Consider the following 18,770-nt stretch of genomic DNA (forward strand, 5'->3'; position numbering starts at 1 on the left):
TTTCTTCCTGGCACTCCATGGCTTGTGCAGTCACGGTTACCACCCGTGCCCGCCTTCGCAAGCAGCAGCGATTTTGCCCATTTTTTTTTTTTCTCTATTGCCATAGGTCTCCTGCAGTAATGGCCATTTTTTGTTAATCAGATCATGTAAATAAACTAATGAAAAGTAAGCACCACCAGTCTTCATTGCTTGCCACCAAATGTTAATGACGCGCAGTTGCTTTAGTGGTTGGCCTTGATGAGCCCATTTCTGTGTGCTGCAGTGGGATGTCCGGCCTGATAGCTGCAACCCTTGGCACGCCTGCTGACGTGATCCGCACAAGGGTCATGAACCAGCCCACAGACAACCAGGGAAGGTGAGCAGCTAAAAGAATTCCGATAACATTGCGAAAGCCACTGTAGCTGCGAAAGAACAACTATAAAGCAGTATTCAGGCAGCTATTCTGGGAGGGTTGCCACGCACTTCCCTTTCCTCTGGATCCTGCGGCAACCCACCTGGAAAGGCTGCTTTCCGGAAATGCCGACAGATGGCAACACAAGTTTATGCTAGTGCTGCCTTTGTAGCAGCTAGATACCTCATAGACGAAGCTGACATTGCATTTTTTTTTTCTTACAAACCAGGCAACTGTGCCAAGCATTACATTGGATGATCCAAATTATACTATTTGACATTTCTGCAAGATTTCAGTAAAAAAACAGTGCAGCAGTAAGCACAAATCTTTTTTTTATCTAGCATTTTAAGAGAAAAGTGCACGTCCCACATAAACACTCTACTGTAGTGACACGTAAATCATGTAGGCGAAGCTCTGATCTCAGTATATGAGCCAATCACAGAACGTATCTGTGCTGTGCGACGTGTGTGCATTTGCAATGATGTCACATTCTGTTTGTTGCTCGTGCAGGGGTCTGCTCTACCGCTCCCCCCTAGACTGCCTACTCAAGACAGTGCGGGGCGAGGGATTCAAGGCACTTTACAAGGGTTTCTTCCCCATCTGGGCGCGCATGGTCAGTTGCCCACGGCTCTCCCTTTTTTGTTTGTCGCTCAGTGTGAGGTTGCAGGCTTGACTGGTTGCTGTGGTGGCCGCCATTTCAATGGAGGCGAAACGCAAGAAAGGCCTGTGTACGTGTGCTGTTTTGATGCACAATAAAGAAAGCCAATTACAGGGTGCCCCGATCATAAGAATGAAATTTACAGAATAAAAATGGGTTGGAGCAAGCAGTCATGAGCAGGAGCCTACCGCTTTCCTTGAAAATAAAGGTATACAATCATTGCATTCTGCCGGTGCTAACATATGGGGCAGGAACTTGGAGGTTAACAAAGACGTTTGAGAAGAAGTGAAGGACCACGCAACGAGAGATTGAACCAAGATATGTTAGGCATAAAAATGAGAGAGAGAGAGAGAGAAAAACATTTATTTAGACCATCGAGATCGTTGATCTTGAGGACGAGTGGGTGGTGTCCTCATTCCAGGACTCCACTGGCCATGGCTGCTCGACATACTTGCTGGACGAGAGCTTCTTGTCCCGCCAGGGTATCGCCGGTCAGCTGTACCTCCCACCGCTCAAAGGACGTGTTAGGCGTCTTTAAATGTTCAGGTTTGCCCCCGCACCCCCACGAGATGTGAAAGAATGTAGGGCGTGCGTCGCCGCACCAGGGCCAGATGCCGCGATATGTTTGTGGGTATATTTTGCTGTATCTGTGTAGGTTTGCGAATGTGTTTGTTTGGATAAGTCTGAGGGCTATTGCCTCTTCAGTGCTGAGCTTTTTGTGAGGGGAGGATAAATCCTGCGGTTAAGTCGCTGGATCTCGAGCCGGTCGCAGTAATTTGATGGCAGGGGCACAAAGGTAAAGGGTGGGGATTGATGAGACGATTGGTTTGGCCCCGCTCGGTTAATTAGCGCTCGAGCTAAGGCGTTCGCCCTTTCGTTCCCCTCCAGTCCCGCGTGACCCGGCGTCCACGTGATTTGATGGGATTATTGTAGCCTTGGGCCTAGAATCTCAGCCGCCAGCACCGGTGTTCGTCCGTTGGTAAAGTTGCGGCAGGCCTGTTGCGAGTCGGTAACGACATGAACTTCCCTGCCCACCCTGTCATGTTGCTTGATTACTAGCGCCGTGGCTATTGTCTCAGCCGCAGCTGGGGTCTCTGCCCTGACGGAGGCCGCGAGGGTTAAGGAGTTGTCTCTCCTATTCACGGCGGCTACCACGAAGAGGCCCCCTGCAGGGTACACCGCCACGTCCGCGTACGTTACGTACGGGTCACCCTTGAATTGTCGGCGCTGTCTGTTGACCCGCGCCTTGTGTCGTCCTTCGTGGAGTTCATGACTCATGTGCTTTGGTATGGGGTTCGCCGTTATCTTGCTTCTGACCTCGGGCGGGAGTGATCATTGCCCATCAAGGGCACGAAGCTCCATTGCCGTGCCGGTCCGGTGGAGGATGGCTCTGCCTGCCGCCGTGTTCTGTAGTCTGGCTTTTTGCAAAGCCATAACCGCGTCCGACAGCTCAGCGAAGGTGTTGTGGATCCCGAGAGCCGCTAACTTGAGAGACGGGAAGACAATGACGTGGATTAGAGAGCTAATGGGCGTAGCCAGTATTCTAGTTGACATTAAGAGGAAGAAATGAAGTTGGGTGGAACATGCAATTAATGCATAGGGCAGGTAATTGGTGGTCTACTACACTTAGAGAATGGGCACCAAGAGAACGGAAGCGCAGTTGGGAACGGCAGATTATTAGGTGCTTTGATGAAATTGGGAATTAGCTATCATTAGATGGGGTCAGCTGGCACAAGTGGGGTTAATTGGAGATCACTGAGAGAGGCCTTCATCCTGCAGTTGACATAAATAATCTGATGATGATTATGATGAAAGAACTGCATGTTTCTGCAATTGTAGCGAGTCCTTCGCTAGAACAACAGCATGTGCTATATTGCATCAGATGGTGCGTACTCTAGTAATGAAAGATAATAGAGCCCTTTGACGGGACATGAAACAGATGACATGTGAATGCTTGTGCGTGTTGTCTGCTTTATCTCCTATGAAATAAGCCTTTTTTTTTTTGCCTAAAGCACTTTACTGCAGTGCCCCCCTCACATCTCCAACGTGGAGCCTGTGAGATATTTGTAAATAAATAAATATTTATAAATAAAACCGAGGTGTTGCTGCTTTGTGATCAGTCAGGGAGCGTGCAACAATACGCATTGTGTTTTGTTTTCAGTATGTTTAGCACAAGTGGTCAGTCATTTGCTTTAATCCACAAATGTGTAAGCGGTGAAACTTGAAGGAAGAGCTTTTCAGTCACATCTCCAACTAACAGCAGGGTAGAAAACTTGGGCCATAGGTTAAGTTAGGTTAGTATGGGTTACATTGTGCTAGGTTGGGTGAGGTTAAGAGTAAATTATGAAAATGGCAACACAAGGGTGCTAGCTCCAGTTTAAGGTGACAAGCTCGAGTTGTTCGCCAGCCTTATGTCATGTGTGCTTTCTACATTATATATATTTGTTTTACATTCAGCCATCAAGCTACCTCTTAACAGTGCTTTAAGCACTGTATTTTGTGGAGCAGGTGGTGTTCATTTTTCCTCAAGTTCATCCGCGAATTTATGTACCCATCCTTAATTTTTGCCAGTGTTAACTTTCTCCCTAATCTACTTTGCAGGCACCATGGTCTTTCACATTTTGGGTCACATACGAGGAGTTCAGACGTTTTGCCGGTGTCCGGTCGTTCTGAAGATGGCCCTTGCCTACTTCTTCAGACCCACAATCCCACGTTCCTGCCTAACTTTTTTTTTTTTCATTCCTCTTCATATCGTAAAGAAAAAAGAATGATATGTTGCGGCTCTTTGATAGGAGTTGCTGCTGGCATGAAGCATGTGCAGTATTTTTTTAACTTTTTGTTTGTTTCGGCGCTTCTTGGGACATTTGCTAGAAACCATGCAAGCCATCGTTTTCAATTTTTGTTGTTGTTGTTCTTGTAGTTGTTATTGTTGCCATTGTTTGTGCCATTGTTTTGGATGTGTATGGAAGTTTGCGGATGGTGGCTTGGTTGGGTCAGGCGTGCTTTGTGCGTCGGTGGACGTATTGTCGTATTGTGAGAGCTTTGTTGTGTGCGTACGCTGCGGCTGTGATGCTAGAGCACTAGGTGGTACATGTGCGAATGACAGCACCATTTATATGAAAAGATCACCACTCCGTACAGTCATGGTGGATTGGTTTCTGCTTGCCAGTGGCTATTTGTACTCGTCGGGATGAGAAAACAGTACGGCTCTGTGGCAATGAGATTTTGGGAGCGTTTGATGCTTTGCTTCACTGCGACGGTGAAAGGATGCAGGCAGAAGGTGCTGCTGCTGTGAGCCTCTATTTTTCTGCTTATGGAAATATAAACATGATCATTAGGTGGCATTTGAGTTCTGGAACGTGTGGTATAATGATGACTGGTAAGCATTGTTAAGCTACGTTTCTTGCCTAAAGTAAATTGTCCGTGCGATGTTTGATAGCTGGTAATGCAAATCTGGCCGTGCCTTGAAAAGTTAGCAGTCGCAAGTAAGTTTCTTTACATTTAGTTTTATGTATTGTGTGTCTTATTATCACAATGCTCTGTCCCTCTCTTGCGATGTTCACTTTTCAGATTGCTTCCTGCCTGAGTTTCCTGCGGTAATCAAACACGTGACTGCACTAAAGGCAGAGTTTTGCTTGGCATTTTGTATTTCATGCAACAGAGCATTGTAAAACGATCCCCTCTGCCTGATTACGCAGAGTGGCTGTAGACTTGTGGAGTATTTAACACCAGAATGGCAAACTTGTAAGCTAGAAGTGCAGTCATTGTCATACAGTGAAAAAAAAAAATTATGCAGACGAGAAGCAGGGTCAACACAAGTGCCCTCTCAAATCAGTGTTAGTCGAAAACATGCAAATGTTTTGTACAGCGGATAACTGACTGTGCAATGTTTCACCTATCAAAGTGTTTCGTACTGTATGAAATGTTCACGTATTTAAGTGTTCCTGATTCATGTATCAAAGCATTTCTTGCTGTACAAAATGTTCAAATAGTTTCAATATGGCCCGTTCGCTGAAAAACAATGGCTGTGTTCTTAACGCTGCCTGTTTGTGCCATTTTTTTACGCTGTAATACTGTGTTGGTACCACTTCCCTGCAGTGGTCCTGACTAGAAACACTTTTCAGGAATGTGCCAGTCTGAAACAATTTGAACATGAACGCTTTATGTTTAAAGGAGCAGGGATAAACTCTCCCTTCCGCAGCTAATTATTTGTGAGGACGTGTAAACGATATGCCAGTTTAGTTTGTCCTTTACTACTTCTGTCCTGGAGTGTCGTTTTCTCTGGAAGTCGTCATCGTTGAGCCAGAAGTGTCCTCTCGTGCAGTTCTGTCAATGTGAAGGCCGATCACTTTTGTGTCACTCTAGACGGCGTCCATTGCTTGTGCAAGGGTTGTTTTGACGATCACGATTGTTCGCAAAGTTTGAGCACATTGATAAAGCATGCTGAATGTGCTGAGAAACTGGCCGCAGCCATTGTCGCATTTCTCTTGGTCCGAGATGCTGATGTTGAAGAAAGGGGTCGGCAAATTGAAAGTACACGTCTAGAAGGAGGTTAAAGCTACTGTTTTGAATGGTGTTGCCATGTGACTGTGGGCTTTTCCTGCATGTCTTGGTGTAAGAAAAAGTGTTTTTTCTCATGGTGTCTTAGACTAACCACCAGCAGCAAAGCATGAAAGGAAATGCCTCGCTTCTCTTTGGTAGTCACATTTAGTAATATTGCTAATTTGTTTCGTTTATTAACCTCTTTTGAGTTATGCTGATTTATTAGCATGGCTTGTTTGAGTTGGCTGTATTTTGCAATGCTTTACACTTGTTACAAATATACTGTATGGATACACTACAAAATGTGTGAAAAGAAAAAAAACGGTGCTTCAGACATGTTTTAATGTTTGATTGACCATATGCCACTGATCTCAAGGTTGCATAGCATCTGTAAAACATTTTATATGAACTCATCTGAAAATAAAATTAGTTTTTAATTGCAACATATATATCATGCCTGCACATTCTGCAGGAAAGTTTTTGGTATTTCGTTGTAGATGAGCCTGTTTGACATGCTTCAAGGACAATTCTTGGGGGATACCGGTAGTGCTGGAGCCACATGTTTCAGTTAAGGTTGCGAGCAACATGCTGCTTTTTTTTTTTTTCTGAAAGACATTTCATTGCAACTTTACTATGTTTGACCAAGTGCAAAGTTTCATTGCTGTTCCTTTAAGTCCACTGCTCCATTGGTTTAACGAGTCTACCAATTGATGTCCTTAAGACATTTCCAAGACATTGTGCATTTGTGTGCGTGTGCGAACAAATGCACAAACTGGGGTAATGTGTATGTGCACTTTACACACTCGTGTTTTGTGAATATGTAAATTCCCAAAGTGTTCTTTTGTTACCCTTAGGAGAAGCATAGGTTTATGAACATATATATATATACACACACGCTACACACAAGCCTTGACAATGCAGTGCCTAGGCAGAAAGTGAGAGCATTGTCGGACATGTTGAATGCACGGCAGTCAGTTGTGCTTTCGTATGTACTCGTTGAACATGGTGACGTTTTACATGCGAGCCTGTTGGCTCGTAGTACTTGCATTTTCTGTTTGGAACAGCAAAGATCATGGAATGCATGGATCGACAACACTTGCTACACGGCGTGCCATGTTTTTTCAGCCGACCAACGGTGTTGCCATGAGTAGTGTTTTGTGCGAATAAAAACTGTCCACAAGTTGTGTTAGATGTGCCTGGCCTCTTGAATGTTTGCACGTTGCCCTCCAATTGCCCCTTCCGGCTAGTACGTGCATGTAATGCAGCTGCGTGTAACATACATGAAAAGTTCCTAACTTCTAAGATCAGTTACTACATATCTGCTCTTAGCGATGCTCATATGCTATGCGAACGAACACGACATTGAGAAGCCTCAGTGTAATTAAACTGACTTAATGAAGTGCTTTCGATTTCATGACATCGTCGTTGAGTCAAATGTATTGAAAGCCTTGAAGCAACAAAGTCGGCTCGATGGCTCGCCTGGTTTAGTGAAGTGTAGGTAGAATATGGGTATGCCAGTTTTCAGTTCAGGTGGTGGGTGCCATTTACCAGTTAAGGTTTGCTGCTCCATTGAAAGAACACAAAAGCGGCTTTTCGTCTTCTAGGTGCAAACAAACGAGAGGAGTACCGCAAGGTTCAGTCCTTTCCCCGGCGCTTTTTAATATTCTCATGAGCTCAATTCCCCATCATGAAGAAGTCACAACTTATGTTTATGCAGATGATATTGCGTTTTTCGCATCTGCAAATGACATTCATACGTTATATCAACGACTGCAAACTTACCTTTGTGCCCTGGAGAGCTGGTTAGATGTTAACCAGTTTTTACTCAATACCAGCAAACGTGCCATTCTCGTTTTTCCGATAAATGACCCAGTGCATATCTCTCTCTCTTACCACCTACAAGACATACCACAGGTAGAATCGGTTAAGTACCTTGGAATAATTTATAACTCCTCTCTCAACTGGCGGCCACATATAGATCATGTGACTGGAAAAGGTACCCGTGCAATTGGCATTTTGTGCATGCTGAGCAATCGTCGAATAGGATTGAGAAGAGATACACTTCTAATGATATATCGCATGTACGTTTGCCCTGTATTAGAATTTGGTTGCGCACTCTTCTCTGGCGCTCCAGCTTACACTTCCCGCCCTTTGATCCTCTTAGAAAGGGAAGCATTACGTTTGTGCCTAGGGCTTCCTAAATTTGTTGTAAATTCTGTTCTTTATCTAGAATCCCGTGTTCCTCCTCTTTCGTGTAGGTTCCATCTTTTGACAGTACAGACGTTTTTGAGAATTTACGAATCACCGGTGCGATGCTCTCAAACAATATTCATTTCCCAACCTGATTGGTTTTTTCGTGTAAACTGGCCGCGTTCACATACTCCCCAAATTACATTCACGCAACATTTACTTGACCCTTTGGATGTGCGCATCTGTGATGTACTTCCGATTCCCGACAGATCTGTTACCACTGATATTCAATTCAATGACATCTTTCCTAATAATTCAAAATTACTTCCACATAGTATTCTAGATGGTCTATTACAAGATCATCTGCAGAGCCTGCAAACAAACATCGTTATTGCGACAGATGCCTCACAATGTGAGGAAAAATCAGGTGTTGGTATATTTTCCCCTATTCTCGATTGGACATTTTCTCTTTGGCTGCCAGATTTTATACCCATATTTTTAGCTGAATTAATGGCGGTGGTGCTGGCTTTACGCAAATGAGACCCATCAATTACGTCTGCCGTGATAGTCACTGATTCATTGTCATTGTGCTTATCCCTCACTGCTTCTTTTGACTCTCGCGTATTGAGGACGTTTAATTCATTGATACCTGGTTATTTTAAAAGTTTGCGTTTAATTTGGGTGCCTGGCCATAAAGGACTTTTTATAAATGAAATAGCAGATTCACTAGCCAAGGCATCGATAACCGGACCAATTTTTCCGTATTGTCCTTTGACTGCTCATGTCACTGCTGCTAGATTTCGCAGGAGTGTCATTATGCAGGCAGTGTCAGGCTCTGCTCTAACTAATTCTTTGGAATACAGACATCTCCTATACCCTTGGCACAGAGACTTTTGCCAAAGCCGGAAAATTGAAGTGGCCATCACGAGGCTGCGCTGCCGTATCCCTACGTTAAACTTTTACTTACACAGGTCTGGTCTGGTCCCCTCACCATTATGCTCATTCTGTGGCGAAGCGGAGACAATAGACCATTTCTTGTTGTCTTGTAGGCGTTTTTCTGCAATCAGGAAAAGACTACTGGAAATTCCGCTTCGCAATATTGACCTAGATTTATCGGAACCTGCAATTCTATATTTTGGAGCCTCCATTATTGGGTTCAGCCACAGAAATGCTTGCTTAGCAATCCAAAATTATCTCATTGAATCAAATCGATTACCATGATAAACTTATTGTCACCTTTGCCACCATAGTTTTCTTTTATTCATATATTTCTTTTTTAACCTATTATTAATTAGTGTTTTTTTTTCTTCTTCTCTCACAAAATTTTCCTGTCTAAACTCCAGTATTCTGTTCGTTAATTCCCTTGTTTTTATGCACTGAATATAACCACCCGATTCATGGCCAATCCCCCACTGTGGGTATGCGCCACAACCACTCAGGACAACAACAACAACAACAGAAAGAACACAAGGCATGCTCAACGGCCTCACTGTCTATGATAAGTGCGAATGCAGGTAAAAATTACATAGTTTTCGCACTTGAATACGAATGTTTTTATCATGAGTGATTTAAATGTTCCTGATTTAATTAAGTTTTCTATATTACAAAATAATCTTTGGGTCCCATCGACTTCATTAAACCTCGTAACTGTACCCATACTTTATCAAGGAAGATGTAGAGAAGAAAATGGTGTAAGTTCATTGAGTTTGGTGTCAAAGCAGTAGCTGAATGCTGAAGCTATACATGTGGTGAGTACTTTAGACCTTCAGAAAGCTTAGAGTGTGCTAAGCTTAAAGAAAGCAATGGTTCGAATGCATATTGGCATCAATGCAACTTCTGCAACATTTCTTGTGGGAATGGTCGGAAAGCCTTGTCGGGGAGTGCCTCTGCATGCCAGTGATGAGCTACAATGTAACTTCTGTTGCAGGTTTCTAGAGAAATATCCTACAACCTAGCCACGAAGCGCTTTAATAAATTTCCATGAAGGCTTGCCACGTGGCGCTTTTTAGCATATGTGTGCTGTGAAAGGTGTGTTGTGTATGAGTTGAGGAGCAACGACGCGATCGCTTTTGCAGATTTTGACAAATCTGGTCAATTAATCAACAGAGTATGCATACCCCACTTCTGCATGCCAATGACAAAGTAACCTAGGTGGCAGATTTTTAACAAGTGTGGCCAGGCAACCTGGCCGTGAAACACTTATGCACTAGAGTGACTAGACGTTAAAGAATGGCATCAAAAGTCAATCTTTTGATGCCAGCTTAGGTATCCCCACGTGGATGAATGCGAAAGCATTGCGACGTCTCTCCGATGACGCCTTGGCTTCGTTCGCGTGCTTGAGGGGATGTCCACAGGAGCCGGGTGCAGCTACTGGGGCCGTATTCTGAAATGTTCGCCTAGGCGAAATCAGCGTGCCCGCTGATTGGCTGGTTGAGCAAAATTGAATGGCGTCGGGCTCAACCACCCAATCAGCTCATCCAGTCGGGCTCAACCACCCAATCAGCTCATCCAATTTTGCTAAAACAGCTAATCAGCGCACGCCTGAAAGCGAAAAAAGAAATTTCGCCTAGGCGAACGTTTCAGAATACGGCCCCTGGCAGAGAAGTCGAAGGTTCACTCATCGGAGTGCAAGACAGAACTCACCAAAATCACCACGCCTACTGGCAGCGCTATATTTAGACCAGCCACGCAGTTACCGCTTCCCGGCAACTGCACCTTATGCAAGTGTAATCTTAACTGGAAAATGCTTGCCAAACGCTATGTGTGAAGGCGAGCTTTCTGGTTCTTTTTCTTCTTTTCCCCGCACGGCCGGCGCCGCCGCGGATTCCGCGGTGAGCGCCATCTGGTGGTACTTCAAGGAACCCAGCACCCACGCCGCGCGCGCCTCCCGTTGATCAGCTGTGCCCACATGACTTCTTGTACCATATCTGGGGACACCGCCGGATTTTCCACGTCATGAGCCATATAATGCTTTCTCATTAATAAAATTTCTGGACTAGAGATGATGCAAAAGTGAAGCCGCACTGCCGCCATCTTACTAGAGGCACAGAAAATTATTAACGTATACTGTAGAATATAGGAAGCGCTTTCTTTGTGCAGAATTTATGTGGATATTGTCATCTTGCAGATCTTTCGCGACAAGTATTTTGGTGTGACTGGTTTTAGGTTGATATTTCAATGTCTTGGCAAATTGTATACAGTTAAACCTGCATGGATATAACGAAATTGACGAATTCCCGAAAAACTTCGTTATAAAGAGGATTTCGGTATATGCAGGTTCGGCACGAAAATTCGAAAAAGAAACTCTTACTGTATTTACTCCGTTCTAACGCGCCCTCAATTGTAACGCGCACCCGTTTTCCTTTTTCGCCGAAGCACTCATCCTTGGAATGTCACACCAGGTACTGGATGCGTGGACGCGTGTCGTTTCGCACAAGCGCGAGGCATCGGAAACGAAGAGCGAGCGTCACGATGGTGTCGTATAGTGTTACAGTAGAACCCCGCTGTTACGTTCCGGGGGGCTGCGTTTTCCCGGCTGTTACGTCGTTTTCGGCCGGCCCCAGCACAGCTCCCATAGAACCCAATGCATTGGTAACCCCGCTGTTGCGTCGCAACTGCGGGACCGTTCCCGCACCGTACGTTGCGAACTGCCACCCCGCGCCGGCCCGAGCGGCCATTTTGACTTTTCATGTCGCTTGGCTTGGTGGCTTGACGATGGCATTGGCCGCCGAAAGTGCCGGGGGCGACAACTATGACGTATTTTCGGTTTCCGCCAGCAAAAGTATGGCCCTTGAGATCCGTAATTGCTATGTAAAGATGGTGTCTATGACGCATTGTGGCCCTAAAATTGGTTTTGGTTCATAGATATTCCGTATAAAGTCCAAGGGCGATAACGCAGTCGCCGCGTGCCGTATGCTGTATGTGCGAGTGAAAACGTGCGAAGGAGCCGACGACCGCGTCTAAATCTCGCGCGCAAGAAAAGCAGGGAGGAAGCGCGCCTTCCGTTGCGCTCGAGGCACCGGCGAGGGAGCGAGGGGGGAGGGATAGCGGGGCGGCGTTGTACTGTACTACTGCGCGGCGGCGCGCGGTCGCGCGGGCCGTATCTTGAAAGCGATCTGCGTTGGGGCAGAGCCTAGCAGTGTAGGTGCGTCGGCGGCTCGTAGCTTTGTGCGTGCTATGTATTTTCGGCGCTCAGTTTGCGTTGAAGCGATAGACAACAGCACGAAGGTCACTTCGCTCGCTTCTCCAGCGGCGCTTCCACACGCCGCCAGCGTTTGACAACGCGTGTCCGCGCTCATCGAGTGTGATGTGTCGCAGCGGGTACCAGCTAGCGCTTCGGCAACATCAACTGGAAAAGGAGAGAGTGCCGGCTTGGCGGGCTAGGCCAGCTGCAGCAAGCGGCAGGATCAGGTTTGAATGAAGGGAGGGGGAAAGGTCACGCCCGCGGCGGCAAGATCGCCGGGTCGAGGGATGCAGGCCCGCCTCGCACACGCACGCACGCACACGTGCGATCGCTTCGTATTCCGTCGCGGCGGAGAAGGTGCTTCCGGTTGCTGCTCCCGCAAAAATTACAAAATTTGGGGCGAAATCTCTAGGTTGTTGGAGGGGAAAATTCGTTATATCGAGGGGGTCTCCCGCTGCCACTTCGTTACATAGAGGTCTCAAATACATGTGCTTCTATGGAGTAACGGCGGGGAATAGAAAAACTTCGTTATATCCAGGAATTCGTTATATGGAGGTTCGTTATAAGCAGGTTTAACTGTAGCAATACTCAGATTGTACTTTAGCCAGAAATGACCTTTTATTTTTCAATTATGCTACCATTTATGCTCAAAGAGCAAGAATACTTGATCTATCAGCACACTCCAGCTGGTCCAGCTCTCTTTTCAGAGGTGATGCAGAACCAAGCGCTGGCTTCACCTCTACTGGTAAGAAGCTGTGTGTCTGTGGGGCGGGGTGGGGAGGGGCTGTCATTACAGTTACTTCTTTTTTTAAAGAAACCTCCTTGGTCTGCATCAGACCTTGCACAGGGTCTCTACTGATCTGAGCATGAGGAAATGCATGGGCACTTTGATAACACTGGTTGCAACTTTTTCTTAGTTTACCGTCTGTTGGCCTTTGGCGCGACTTGTTCCTTTGTCCTGTAGCTCTTACAGTGTTGTACTGGAGTACGCTCATCAAGGCATCGCTACATATCCCAAAGTGAGGCTAGGTGCAAGATGTCCACCCAACTACTATCAGTTGCTTTACTTCACTGGCGACTTCATTGAAGTGGGCAGATGAGTTTCATGGGGAGCAGTGAGATGAGGAAATTGGCAAGTGACATGGATTCTGATGACACTGGAAACTGCAGCGAGGTTTCATTTCAGATATAAAACGACGCAAATAAGAAAACCAGGACGGGCAGCACACTCGTAGTGTGTGTTGTAATATCTGTCTGAGCTGTTCTTTTTTATGTGCACAGTTTTATATTCGAAATGAAGCATTACCAATTTGCCAAAGTTGCTGTTTTATTGCAGGGCGGTCCTTGCAAGTTGACCTTTGCCCTGCAGTGAACTACACTTGCCAACAACCTAACGGTGCAGTACAATCTCCATCCACAAAACTGCACTACATTTTCCATCTGTGCCTCCTTGCTTCAAAGCACAGTTCCAAGCAGACGTCGACAGTGGAAGAGGTTCACCTCCACCATGTCATCGGCCAACACATCTGTACACATTTTCTGGAGTTAGACAGTGGTGTATTTGTGACTGCACTCTCAGTCAGCAACAACGTAAGAAAGCAAAGGAAGATACTCTGTCCTCCAAGTCAAATAATTTGTATAGATCTGCCAGCAAGCTTCGTTCACTCGCTTCTGTGATGTCATATGATTTTTTCCTCGGTTGTATGATTAAATACACCTATAAATGAATGGGAAGGAAGCCTGCACCACCAAAGGTATGTCGACTCAAAGCGAATCAAAAATAAAAGAATAGGGGTTAAAAATAATACAAGGCAAAAATTTGCAGTAAAAGCCAATCAAGGATAGGAAAATGATAACGTATAATGTCTGCAGTTTTTGGTTAGGACAGTCAGGCTATATATTCAAGGAGCCCAATGATTGTGTGATATATTTAGCATGGAGAACCTCGTAAGTCAGTCTTCTGCTCTTGGGTGAGTTTTCATTTTAGGAGGGGAAGGCGAAGGAAGCAGAAAGGGAATTAATAATAAATAATGGCAATAGTAAGAAAAGCCCTCTACAAATACGGCCGTCTTCTGTTAACTCAACCATGACAGCGCCGACAAAATCGATAGAATTATCTGGCGGGTCAATTAAACAAGATGCAGAAAAAGACGCCGGAACATACTGCTGATTCATTTGACACTATTTGTCTGATCCCAAAATGGCTCTGAATCGAACGCCACTTTCTACAAGTCCAAAGTAGAAAATAACATATAAATTACACTAAAGGTCCCAAGCAATGTAGAGATTTAACATGCACCCGATTTTGTAGCAAGAAAAATGGGAAAGGGTTTAATTACTCTCCACCAAAAGTAATAGCAATTACTAAAAATTAGTCGGTTACTTTAACGTTACTTTACTCCCTACTTTTATTAACATTTCACAAATACAGTAAATAGAATGAGCTGGCCTGGCTCTTTTAATGCCTCCTCTGTGGCCCTTCACACCGTGTTTACTTTCACTAAAAATTGCTTTTCACAATTTCCTCCGGTAACCTTGCCTTAATTTCTTGTGAAGGCATCTGACAGCAACACTGAAAACTTGCTTTATGTGCATGCTGAAGAGAAGGAATGTGTTGTGATGGTATGAACACCTCGCTCACAAGATTGTGATTACTCAATGCCGCAATGCTCGGGTCTGGGCCCTCTTTGAAATGAAGTGCTTCATTGTTGTTCGGGCTATCGGAAGGTGCTCCTGATAGGGCCAGTAAAAATCTGAAAAATTGTCCACTGGTGATTTCCTGGCATCAACGTATGAAGTGGCCATTGCTATCGAGCCATGAAAGCACCGTTTCAATTTTTTGGCAAACATTTGGTGGACCTGCACCCAGTGCCCTTCACTCATTAGCCAGTTAGACTTAAACGACTAATTCTAATGGACGTAAGCAAACATTCACGATCCTTAAAAAGGTGGCCAAATCTCTAATGTGGTATAATATAAAGCTGCATATTATTCAGTCCTCAGACGACACTAGTTTGTGTTACAAACAGGGTGCCGAACCCAGCCCGAATCTAAAACCGCACCCGAACCGCAGTTTTGAGCAGAACTGAACCTAAACCCATATCTTTGGAACGTGCCTGAACCTGAACCAAAAACAATAATGGTCACTGGTTTGGCAAGAAATGGTTCAAGCATGATATATGGCCACATAGAGTGCTCAATAGTTCGCACAATTTTTCGAATAACTACTTCAACTGGCACACCCTACTAGCTGATTGTTACGAACCACAAGTTGCGTTGTGTGTAAGAATGAGGATATATGATGGGTATGTGCTGGTAACTTCGGCCTTCCTTGTCAGAGACGCTTACACTTCTGAAGACGGCCATGCCAGCTGTGTTCCGCAGCCGAAAAGTTCTTTCAGGGGTTTCGCGGAATCAACATTTATGGTGAAACTCCCAATACAGCTGTTAAGGTCAACTTTTTACTAAAGTAAAAAATGGATAAACCAGATAAACATGGAGAGTGGAAAAGACGATGTCCTTGAGGAAGGATACCAATAACTTCAGCAGTATGACTTATTGTAACCATAACACTGCGGTTGCTAATGAAGGTTGTTGCCTTCTCAGCGAGCGGTAACCGTGGCTGCAGATAGCTTGCAAAATCTGCTTTTGTTACAAGCCATGGTTCAAAGCATGGTAGGTGCTTAGCAAAGCAGAGTACAATGCTTTTTAAGTTGTAGGAATTATTCGTAGGGCACAATGTCGGGCTACTTTGTCCACCCTTAGCCAGTGCAAGACTATGTGCGCAATAGAGATCAATGTATGGTTCAGCACAAACTTTCTTGGCATTCGCATATTGACTATGTTACTATAACGCTAACCGCATGCTTGGTTGCTTGCGCCGTAATTTTAGCTCTGCCCCTTCAACCTTGAAGCTAACTTTACACAAAACTTTAGTTCGCTCCAAATTGGAGTATGCTTCAGCCATCCGGGATCCGACTCAGTCCTCATTAGTTTCCACTCTAGAGAGTATTCAAAACCGCAGTGCACGCTTTATCTTGTCTAATTACTCTTGCTATGCAAGTGTCTCATAAATGAAACTAACTCTTAACTTACCTGATCTTTCGTCACGCCGCAAATGTTCCCGTCTCTCCCTTTTTCACAAAGTTTTTCATTTGAACCCCCTTTTAAAAGAAACCCTTCTTGCCCCTCCGCCTTATATTTCGTCCCGCACTGACCACAGCCTCAAAGTCGGGGTGCCTTTGTGCCACACGAACCGGTACAGTGACTCATTCATCCCTAGGACAAGCATGGACTGGAATCGCCTTTCCGCATCAGTCGCACTCATCACCGACCCTACCAATTTCAAGACCGCTGTTCAGAATGCCATTTGGTAGTATTTTTTGTTTGTATTTTTACTGCATTATTTGTTTTTTGACTCCACTCCTTTCTGTAACGCCTTCGGGCCTTGAAAGTATGTGAAATAAATAAATAAATAAATAAATTGTCCTCGTTCATCCCTCAGAAGCCTCAATGTCCTCACCTGCTTTTAAAAAAAGCAGCAAACTGAGCAAAATGTCAGATGCTGGCTTGTTCCTTTGCTAGAGAATAGAGGTTTGAAGTTGCAATTAACGGAAAGTACAATGTGAATTTGCGCTGTCTTTGACGTCATATATCAGATGCCACAGTTGGCTCACTACCAGTCCCGTAGTAAAGAATTGAAGCAAAACGAAAATTAACTGCCTCTGCTGGTGTCAAAGTAACGAGCGTCAAAGCTACGCAGACCGCACGCTGACGCAGGGATTCTCACTAATTACCTATTTAATATATACATGAAGATTCACTCGCATCTGCGTGATTTATTTGTAAATTTCTGCCTCCTCTTGATGAAACCTGCGCATACACCATGCAGACAAGTCAATAGTACTAAGCCGGATATCGCCATAGGGAAGGATAAAATGGACCGTGCTGTCAACCGGTATGGGAACTGGCTCAGTGTTGCGAACCACTTTGCGAACTGTTATAAATTTTTATTTCTCCGAACCGGAACAAAATCGGAGTGCACTGAACTTGAACCTAACTGGTATTTTTTTCGGTTCAACACCCCAGTTACAATCACAAATATAGGTGTACATGAGTCACGTATATATATCAAACAGATATATATGTCTTCGCCATTCAGAAGTTCCGTCCGTATTTGCACAGCCACGCGTTCACGATACTGACCGACCATCATTCACTCTGCTGGCTCGTGGGGCTGCGCGACCCATCTGGTCGGTTGGCTCGCTGGGTGTTGCGCCTTCAAGAGTACAGCTTTTCCGTCGCCTACAATAGCGGACGATGTCACGTGGATGCCGACTGCCTATCCCGTCTCCCTTCGCCACACACTAAGGCTGACGACGATAACTATCTCGTTTCCATCTCCTCCGAGTTTCCCGACCTCAGTACCTTTGAGAGCGAGCAACGTTGCGACCCTACATTGCAATCTCTGCGGCCAGCTGCACGTGAGTCTGCAGGAACACCGTTTATTTTTCGTAATGGTTTGCTATACAAAAAAAATTACTCAGCTGATAGTCCTCCATTGCTTCTTGTGGTGCCCGAAAACCTACACCCTGCTGTCCTTCGTTCCATGCACGACAATATCACGTCCAGGCACCTTGGCTTTGCACGCACACTACATCGACTTCGCCAGAGATTTTTCTGGTCTAAGCTCTGGAAAACAACGAAACAGTATGTTGCCGGCTGTACTGTTTGTCAGCGCCACAAGCAAACGACGACGGCTCCAGCAGGCTATTTACAACCAGTTAAACCACCGACATTGCCCTTTGAAAAAGTCGGCATCGACTTGCTCGGCCCGCTTCCAAAGACGTCAGCTGGCTACCGCTGGATTACAGTATGCGTCGATTATCTGACTCGTTACACGGAAACGGCGGCACTTCCATCTGCGACTGCAGAAGATGTCTCTTCGTTTTTGTTGCATCACGTCATACTGCGTCACGGTGCTCCACGGGTTGTCATCAGTGACCGTGGACAGCAATTCACCGCCGATGTCATTGAAGAACTTTTACAGCTTTGTGGTTCTGCCTACTGTCATTCCAGTCCTTATCACCCGCAAACCAATGGCCTCACGAAGCGGACGAATCGAACGCTTACCAACATGCTGTCAATGTATGTCACCGCTGACCACAAAAATTGGGACGCCGTCTTGCCTTTTGTAACGTACGCGTACAATACCGCCAAGCATGAAGTTACTGGATATGCGCCGTTCTTTCCGCTGTACGCACACACTCCGCAGAGCTTTCTGGACACTATTCTATCTTTATCGTGTCAAGAAGATCCTTCAATTGCCCAAACTCCGCGTCGTGCTGAAGAAGCTCGTCGACTGGCACATCTTAGGACGTTGTCCTCCCAAGGCCACAGCAAGACTCGCTACGATGCCCGGCATATCCCTGTCAACTTTACCCCCGGTTACTATGTCTGGTTGTGTACACCTGTTCGCAAAAAGGGATTGTACTGCAAGTTTCTCGCCAGTTACTCGGGACCATTCGTTATACTCACTCGTTTGAGTGATGTGAACTATGTTATTGCCGAAGTGACGGCAAGTAATCGGCGTTCATGCACGACGCAAGTTGTTCACATGGCCAGACTTGAGCAGTACCAAAACAGGTCTCCTTAGCTCGCTCAGTGAGCTTCGTCTGCACCCCGGGGAAAATGTCGCAGCGCTGCGCGTCTGAGCCCGAGAAAGAAGAAGTAGAGGGGGGGCGTGTAAGCTCGACTGTACTCCGCACTGGCTGGCCCTTCCCTGTGGCTTCCTCCCGTACCTCGTT

General features: G+C 45.5%; 1 protein-coding gene across 1 annotated transcript in view; it reads left to right on the forward strand.

The window, feature by feature from the left end:
* The window catches only part of LOC119453441 (mitochondrial uncoupling protein 4-like), a 32,462-nt gene extending 25,685 nt beyond the window's left edge, over positions 1 to 6,777 (forward strand). The window contains exons 8-10 of the mRNA XM_037715472.2: positions 263 to 355; positions 902 to 1,004; positions 3,651 to 6,777. Coding sequence (XP_037571400.1) covers positions 263 to 355; positions 902 to 1,004; positions 3,651 to 3,722 — 268 coding nt within the window. The 3' untranslated portion in view covers positions 3,723 to 6,777. The remainder of the gene's footprint in view (positions 1 to 262; positions 356 to 901; positions 1,005 to 3,650) is intronic.
* Positions 6,778 to 18,770: the final 11,993 nt, after the last annotated feature.

Source organism: Dermacentor silvarum, chromosome 5, assembly GCF_013339745.2.
Source record: "Dermacentor silvarum isolate Dsil-2018 chromosome 5, BIME_Dsil_1.4, whole genome shotgun sequence".
Lineage (NCBI taxonomy): Eukaryota > Metazoa > Arthropoda > Arachnida > Ixodida > Ixodidae > Dermacentor > Dermacentor silvarum.